Below are 9,378 nucleotides of genomic sequence, written 5' to 3'. Positions count from 1 at the left end.
TTTTAATTACAAAAAATGTTACTTTGTTTTCATTTTGATTTTTCTATTTTCAAAAAAGTTTGTATAAGAAACACTGAAAATATTTTATTTTGTTTCATTTCTATTTTTTAGCCAGAACACCAAGACTTACACCACCTTGCTTTTCATACCAGATAATTAGTATATTGTTAAAATTATTAAAAAAAATAGCAATTTTTGTACATCATCCAAGAGAACTCTTCCTTAGAGGATGACTCTTGCGGCAAACTTTCATACATATACCAAAAGCCGATGGGGGCCTAAGCTAGAGCCCTCCATTTTATCTCTCTAGTGTTCTCCAATGTGAACATTTTTAATTAACAAATTACTTATATATTATAACAGAAATTTGGGTGATATCTAAAAATCAAAGTATTAGCAATGACTAAGTTTAGTGATGTAAATTACTGTTTCGGAGGTCATAAAAATTTGTGACTGATTTTTAGAAAATTACATAAATGATTCCGTCACTATTATTTTCTAAAGATAATAGACTGGATGACTTTTCTACTTAAATTCAAAAAACCACAACGAACCCTGTTAACAGATAGAATATCAAGCATGCTTACCTCAACATTGCACCGCAAATCAAAGGTTAAATTATACATTAATTGTTTTACTTAATCAAAGCCAAAATTTTCATTTGTTTATTTTAACTATACAAAGCATAACATGCACACTACAGCTAGATGTTCAACTTGTTTCGGTATCATCACTTTTGTTGTCGGTGTCTAGTTCAATTTCAGTTTCTCCAACTGTGTCAGCAGGCTTCACGTCTTCGACCTTTGATACCCGGAACATAGCTAAATGGGTGTCTCCTGGAAATGATAATGACAAAAATCAAGTATCTACACTCATATAAAAACTTCAGAGATTCATAAAATGATCAACAAAATAATCGTATAAATGTGCTTTGTACTTTGTAGTACTTCGTATGTATCATGTAAGGATTAATTTATCCTTTTTGAAACACTATTTGGAACATGATACAAGTCACTCAAATTCATATTAAGTTTATAAATTTATCATGTAAGTCATTAAGTTTATAAAGTTTCCTCTGAAAGACCTCGGCTTACAAAAGAAGTATTTTTTTTTATATAGAAAAGAGCAAATAAACAAAAGTATTCAATCATAATTTTTTATGGAACTGGGCAGCTACTAGTGACAAGAATTTATCAGTTACGATGCATGATCTAGTAGTCAAAGGTATCCATTAGAAAAGCATGAGTGAACAGAACCTAACGACATCTTTATAGATGATAATAGCATTTTGATAACACTTCTATATTTTTCTTTCGAACAAAGATATTCTATAATATCAATCATTCCCATCGCTATGGTGCAATAACATTGGAATTATACAGAGATTGGATCCAGAAGATTATCAGCATAATGGAATTTAATGGTCCAGATCATATGACAGGAAATATTTGTGTAGGTGCCTCTCTGGCTAAAACTACCCTCAAAAAGTTTCTTCCAAGGGGTTTCTTGGCATTTAAACGAATATCTTAATAGTCTATTAAATAATGCTAGAGAGATTCATGTTTGGACAATTAGCTACTGAATCTAAGATACAACTTGAAACATTGACATTTTGTTGGAGAAATAGAAAATAACCATTCTTCACTTCTAACTCACTAGTTTCAAAACCTAGGTAATTTGAGTTTAGGTCCAACTCAACCCAAAAGCTAATTTATGAGGTGAGATTTTTTTCCTACATATATACACTATTTTGATCACATCAATATAGTTAATGTGAATCTCCAACAAGCATCCTTCATATTGAGAATTGGACATCCCCAAAACATGAAATTTGCAAAACTAGACACTTTGAGGTAATCCAATAACGGCTCTATAATTCGTAGCTCAATAAGCCTAACAACAATCACTAAAAACACTCTAATACCGTTTTAAAAATTTGAATTTTCTCCTAACTTACCTCTAAAAACTAGTTTATTATGAGCATTAGTCCCTTACATGCACTTTTTGGTCATATCATTAGAATCCTATAAACTTTATGCTTGAGATGTATAGTTCAGCACGAGGAGGAGTGTCAAAAGTCCCACATTTATTAATAATATGACCAAAATAATATATATATATATATATATATATATATATATATATATATATATTATAATAATAAGAGTGCGACACCCGTCACCTAATAAACTAGATTTTGGAGTTAGTTCTCAAAATTATAGAAATTAGAAGTTTGTTAAGTAGGTACCAAATGTAATACAACTCCCAGGTGATATGGTGGCAACAACGCCAGGTCTTAGCCGCTTGTCATTGATGAATGTCCCATTAGTGCTATCCAAATCTGTGACAAGAAGATTCCCTTGTTTCTTCTGAATGCGTGCATGCACACCAGACACTGCAAATATAAGATAAAGTTTAAAATTGAAAATATGGTTCATAATTTGAAGCCAGTCAAGAGAACCAATCAATCAAATAGGTTAAAATTGAAGATACTTCAATTTAAAGGTTAATTGAGAGATTCTCATGAAGAGAAACAAATCAGGGAACACTAAGAACAAGGAGTTTATCCAGAAGCCTAGTTCTTTAAACAAATTAATGAATGTCCCATTATTGTTTAAAAAATTACTCATCAGATAAAAACTTAGCTGTAAATTTTACCATCAAATTTTTATTATTTTATGAATTTTATCACTCAAGTTTTATTTTCGTGAATTTTATCACCAACTTTCAAAATTTCAGGGATTTTACCATTCAAGTTTTTTTTTTTCACGAATTTTATATTCCAACTTTCAACATTTCACAAATTCTACCATTTAAATTTTTAATTTTTGTGCATTTTATCATCATGTCAATAACAAAATGTAGTAGTTTTGTTTTATCCTTAACTTTTTTTTGTGACATGTGCAAAAATTAAAAACTTAAGTAGTAAAATTTGCAAAAATAAAACTTGGGGTGTAAAATTTACAAAAATAAAAATTGAGTGATAAAATTTATAATTAAGCCTAAGACAAATTATGTGGCATCCACAATCTTTGTGTGTCTTAACATGGTTAGTGATTATCATTAGACCTGTTTGATTCTGCCTTCTTAAACTGGATGTATGTTTGTAATTGTAGGAAAATGGAAGAGTCAAAATAGATAACAATTTATCTACTGGAACATTATACTTATACCTGTTGCAACTGGAATTACTAGATCAGCTTTATCAGGTACGCGTCCAACAGTCACCTCACTCTAAATAATTCAAAACCAAGCCAGTTAATTAATCTGAAGCATACTCAGCCACACAAAATATAGTTGATGCTAAAATTACTTACAGAAGCAATTTCATATGGACCAGGCATCTCAACCTTGAAGCCTATATGCCTTGTATCACCATCTCCTATCAAATAAGATTGATTTTGTATTCAATGTGATAAAGTACCTCGTTAATCTTGAGACAGAGAAAATCATTTTAAAACAAATTCTTAAAGTGGATAACTGAAGAAGAAGACCTATTTCTAATATATATTCAGTCAAGAACTAAAGATAAGGAAATTATGAAAGTTTTGCGTCATGGTTCATGTAGAAGATTTGGTATCCAGTCATCTAGTAAGATAGCGAATCTTATACTGTCAACAATATAGCAGGGAAGAGAACAACAAAAAAGGATTTCCAATATCCCAAATTATAATATATCCTAAGAGAAAATAGGCATTTTGGTCTCTGACTTTTGATCCCTTTTGCAAATTAGTCCCTATCCTTTTGAAATGTTAGAAATAGTTCCTATCTTTGCATAAATTTTACAAAATAGTTCTTGTCGTTAAATTTGAAAGTAACGTCGTTAGTGAGGTACATTGTTGACAATTTTAGTGTCACATAAACTATCTAACGTCGCAAATTGTCCTAGATTATGACACGTAGACTGGACTTTGATGCAAAATTTAAAATGTTGTCAAATATTTTCTTCTTCACTTGCTTCTTCTTCCTCAAATTAGGGTTTCTAAAGTGCCAAGTCACACACACAACCATTTTCTTTTCTTTCTCTCTCACTCTCCAACTTGCATTCAAGTCACCCAACCCAATAATAACAATAACAAACTCAACCTCGCGAAGATCGAACACAACGCACTCCTTAAACATACCAAGATTCTCCCCCGGGTATTCAATTTTGCTTTCACAAAAACAAAATCATTTTTTTTATCTTAACTCTAATTGCTTTTGGGGTTTTTTCCTGAACCATGTAGTTGTCGTACACCCAGATAAATTCAAATGATTTTTCTTCCATTTTTATTTATTTCTATTGTTCAATAATTTCATTGACTTTTCTTTCTTCCTCATCTTTCGATAACCAGTGATGTTTTTGCTTTACTTCTGGTTCTTAGTTGTCATCGCGCTCCATTTTTTTTTCTCTTTCGAATCTAGTTTCGTTGGTTTTTATTCCAAAACCTCATCTTTATAGGGACCACTTTCTGTTCTCGTTCTATTATTCTTTTTTCCCCTCATGGTCGTGGACTACTTTTTGGGTCCCTTGACTTCGTTTCTTGTGCATTTGTTTGTTTTTTTTTTTTTAATTTTAAAGCTTCGTTACTTAATAGTACTTAGTGACCAGGGAGAAATACACACACTTAAGACTCCACCATGTTGGAATTGAGAGGAGAGAAGTTTTAAAAACCCTAATTTGAGAAAGAAGAAGCAAGTGAAGAAGAAAATATTTGACAACATTTTAAATTTTGCATCAAAGTCCAGTCTACGTGTTACAATCTGGGACAATTTGTCACGTTGGATAGTCTATGTGACACTAAAATTGCCAACAATGCACCTCACTAATGGCATTACTTTCAAATTTAACGGCAATGACTATTTTGCAAAACCTATGCAAAGATATGGACTATTTTTAACATTTCAAAAAGATAGGGACTAATTTGCAAAAGGGATCAAAAGTCAGAAACCAAAATGCCTATTTACTCTATATCCTGAACTAGCGAAAGCTTGTTACTATCGATCATTTATTTACTAACTTACACTACATGTTTTCATTTGAGTGATTTCATCCCAATTCCCAAATAGAGTAAGAAATGAATTAAGAGAGTTTGTCATTTAAGATGTCTTTCTGTAATTAATTTTATGAAGAACAAAATGTGCAATCACATGGGAGAAGATGAAGTTGAATGATTGTTAAGGTACATATACAGAGATAATTTTTTATAATATTGATAATGAAACAGTTACAGAACATCTTCATTTTCAATGAAAATTCATAAAGGACAATTGTAATTTGTAGAAGTTTAAGTATTTTAGATTATTCTTTAATGATGACATTATATATTTTGTAAAACCTTATATATTTTTCTTTTGTAAAAAAATTATAAACTATTTCTTGTCCCCACTAAGGAAAATTCCTGGATACCTGTTGCATGCCTATTAGAATAGGTGAGAATCAAGATGGACTATAGGTTTTGATATCATGTTAGATTTTAGCTTAAAATTAATTGACAATAAGTGAAGTTGTCCAACATATATATAAACTGCACCCCGAGAATTGAGACAAGTGACGTGAATTTCCTAACAGTTACATGATATCCATCACTATACAAATAAAAGGGGCAATGTTAATTTTCACTTGTATTGTAAACCAGTCAGAATAATATTTTCCATATTTTTTATCTGTTAAATAAATCCTATACTCTTAATACTGTTGTATAGCTGAACTGCCTAAGTAAGAAGCAGGATCTAAGTATCATTTTAAGTTCTTTATGGTATGGTGGCATCAGCATAGTGGCATCTAGTTGTAAAAATCAGAAAGTTTGCAATATTGGTGTCTGTTGATCAAGTTTGCCTGATCTTGTGAAGGATTGCACTTAACTAATACCAGAGTATAGTGAGTGAAAGTTCAACAAGACACATGCTAGCACTAACTTGGAGGGGGGAAATTCAGATTATAGCATACTACAAGTCACACATTTTAGGTGTCTTTGATCTACCAGACGAAGTGACAGAGCAATAGAGGGAGATGTAAATCATAGGATTTAAGCAGGGTAGATGAAGTTGAGAAACACTTCGGGTATTTTTGTGATAGAAAGATGCTTCTTATGCTAAAAGGAAAAATTTATTCCACGGCCAAAAGACAAGTGATGCTTTATGGTGATGGATGTTGAGCAATAAAAGGCTGGTATGAGCACCAAGAGAGTCTAGCTTAGTTGGTTGAACAAAGTATGTGAGTGTTGTAAATCCTCTGATACTATGTTCAATTCTTACGGACTAAAAAACATAAAAGGCTGATATGAGCAAAATATAAGGACGGGTTGCAAAGATTCTAATCTTGTGTTAAATGAGAGGTTCAACCAGAAAAGATAGGATTCAAGCTGAGTGGATAAAATGGAGGAATGCTTAGGTGCTATTATTTATGATAAAAAAAAAAGGTTCCTTTAAGCAACAAAGGAAATTATACTGCACAACCATAAGAGTAGTGATGCTATATGGTTACTAAATATTGAGCAATAAAGCCAGCAATTGCACAGACAAAAATATTGCTTTGGATGACTAGTCAAATAGGAAAAGATAAGATTTATGAATAAATTTAGTAAAGAGAAAGTTGGATTGGTATCTACTATCTAGTGAGAAAAAGATAGTGGAATTCAGCCTAAGATGGTTTGGGCATGAGAGAAAAAGATTAAGAAAAAAAAAAAAAAACCCAGTTAGAAGAGTTGATCATACAGAGGATAGCCCAATAATTAGAGATAGAGGTGGAGGTGGACCATAATAGATTCAAAATGAAACCACTAAAAAGGCTCAGGAATTAAATGGATTCTTTGAAGAATTGGTTTAGGACAGAACACAATAAAATCATTAGACTTATTTAGCCAACTCCGCCTAGTGGGAAATGCTTTGGCTGTTGTTGTAACATACATTATTCCAAACTAATGTCTCAAACTTATATCCATTGACGAGGAAGAAAAAGTATGCATGATTTAATGGATCTTAAATACCACTTTCAAACCATTCATCTTAATTTTAACAAGCCTAGGGTGACATTGTTGACCTCTCACAAGTTAAATAAACTAAAGCAAATAGAAACCTTTGCAAACAAATAAAATTATGGCCGCATTGTCCTTTAAATAATAATGTATTCGAAATTTCAAATGAAAGCACTATATCAAATGTTACACATGTCTAATTCCTATGCAAATCTCGAAGTTGTTATGGCAAGGAATTCCCAATTTTCCACTAGGATTCTAAATCACCCATATGAAGGGTATCACCTTTACAACAAATTTTTATTTATTTCTTTCAAATTCTATTCGCCCTCTTAAATTGAATTACCGGAAAGACAGACAAAGTAATTCCAAGATGAACTTTTTACATTAATTTCTTTGTTACATGTTGAACCCTTCAGGAATTAGAGGTGTTCACCAGTCATCGTGGTTAGGTGGGTGCATGCTGTATCCTAAAGTCGGTATATACTATAACACCCTATAATATATCACGGATTTGGGACTCTAACATAGGCTAATACCATTGCGCTACCTCAACCTCAACAAGTTAAAGGCTTAAATACTTTTTTCTTCTTAAAATTAGCTTCTTTTTTTTCATTTTCATTCCAATAACTTTTTTAATTACTATAAAATGTGTTTGTTTAATTTTCCGTCTATAAAATTTTACATAACGTTTTTTTTATTGTTTAAATTATTTTTTTATTGTTCAAGATAGCACTTTGAAAAAACAAACACATTTTGCAAGACTAAAACAAACAAAAAATAAAGAAAAATGCATTTAAGCCAAAATTAAAATAAAATAAAAGAAAATTTTCATATTTATGTACATTCTCGTATGTTCCTAATTCCCAGCACATTCTATGCAAGATTTTTAGTTTATAAAAACAGAAAAAAAATGCAGAGGGATTACTTAAAGGATCTAATTTCTAGAGAGGGTTTATATTTTGGAGGAAGATGTAACTGACCAACTGGTTCAAGAAGCCATCTTTCTGCATCATTGGTTGTTGGGGTTGTTGCAGCCTCAGAGGCACGTAAAACTCCCACCAGGTTCTGCTTTTCGTTTGCTTTGGATCTAAACAGAAAGCACTTGAGCAAATGGTGGTGATGATAGGGTACCGAACTGAAAGCAACTGAGGTTGCATTGGAGTGAAACAAGAGTGGTGAATTCAGCAGAGGTGAAGTTTGAGACTTTGGAATCTTTGCAAGGGAGAGAGACTGAAAAAATATGCTCTCCATTGGAGCAAGAATTTGTTAAACAGTGTGAGTGAAAACACTACTTGGTGTTTTTGCTCATATGGGTTGGCTTGGTGCTCTTAGTAATCAAGGATAAACCTCTCAACTGAAAAGTTGATCTTGGTGTGACTAAAGGGAATATGAAAGTGGAGTATGTGGCAGTCATTTAATGCGTGACAAGAGATTGGATAACTATATCTAGATCAGTTATTGTCAAGTTTTTTATTTTCACCATCAGCGTGCCCGTGGGGTTGCACACGTGGATTTTTGGATTCTAAATTTGTAAGAATGTTATTCATGTGTATTTATTAAAATAGATATGTGAAGAATATATTAACTTAAAAAAATTATATGAATAAAATTATAAACGTAAATAATTTATACTTGATAATTTAAATTTATTTTCAAATTGGAAAAAATATATATTTTTAAATTATATTATGTCCTAAATAGGAATGTCAATAAAATACTCTCTAACTACAAATAAAATTGACAATAAATAAAAGATAGATATTTAAATGGTCACCCGTGTATAATTTAGATAGATATATTTGTTGTCTGTTAATCAATGATACATATAACATTTTTTATTGTGGACTTCTCAACAACTCTCATGCTACGATATTTCATGCGTTGACACTTCATTCAGCATCTTGGTTGGTCAAAATCCTCCATCAATCAGAATCCACCATAGGTAATCATTCTGAGACTTCGAAAATCAGCTCTACATGCTTTCAAGATCAATGATTATCCTCACAAACCAACACGAGACATTTTTAGTATGCTTTGTCCTCATTGACATGCTTTCTGGAAAACTTCTTAGAAGGTCACCCATCTCATAACTACTCCAAAGCCAAGCATGCTTAACTATGGAGTTCACATGAGATAGACTACTGAAAAGTATATGTATCTTGTTGATATAGGTAGTACCAATTAATTCTTTTAAGTCATCATCAACTGTACAGTCTCATACCTACACATCCTTTGTGAAATTCTGATACTGGGGACAGATGTCGTACAGGATGTCACGACATCACGCTTCAGAACATGCAGATTGTCTTTGACTGTATGAACAGATTAAACAAGTAAATAACACAAGAGAATTGTTAACCCAGTTCGGTGCAACCTCACTACATCTGGGGGCTACAAGCCAGGGAGGAAATCCACTAAA

At 31.9% G+C, this 9,378-nt stretch overlaps 1 protein-coding gene across 2 annotated transcripts; it reads right to left on the bottom strand.

The window, feature by feature from the left end:
- Positions 1-558: 558 nt before the first annotated feature.
- Positions 559-8,367, bottom strand: LOC100808269 (FHA domain-containing protein). 2 transcript variants are annotated; one of them, NM_001255265.2, is made up of 5 exons: positions 7,940-8,299; positions 3,318-3,382; positions 3,174-3,234; positions 2,249-2,395; positions 571-836 (listed from the first exon to the last, which is right to left on the bottom strand). In NM_001255265.2, the coding sequence occupies exons 1-5, from the start codon at positions 8,208-8,210 to the stop codon at positions 712-714; spliced, it is 669 nt and encodes a 222-aa protein (NP_001242194.2). In that variant the 5' UTR covers positions 8,211-8,299; the 3' UTR covers positions 571-711. The 2 variants fall into 2 exon arrangements, with proteins under 2 accessions (XP_014627730.1, NP_001242194.2); XM_014772244.3 differs by lacking the exons at positions 3,174-3,234; positions 3,318-3,382 and having other exon boundaries at positions 559-836; positions 7,940-8,367.
- Between the last annotated feature and the right edge of the window lie 1,011 nt (positions 8,368-9,378).

This window comes from Glycine max, chromosome 20 (assembly GCF_000004515.6).
Source record: "Glycine max cultivar Williams 82 chromosome 20, Glycine_max_v4.0, whole genome shotgun sequence".
In the NCBI taxonomy this organism is placed as follows: Eukaryota; Viridiplantae; Streptophyta; class Magnoliopsida; order Fabales; family Fabaceae; genus Glycine; species Glycine max.
Note: the sequence above shows the minus strand (reverse complement) of the source record. Positions and strands in the feature narration are given on the sequence as shown.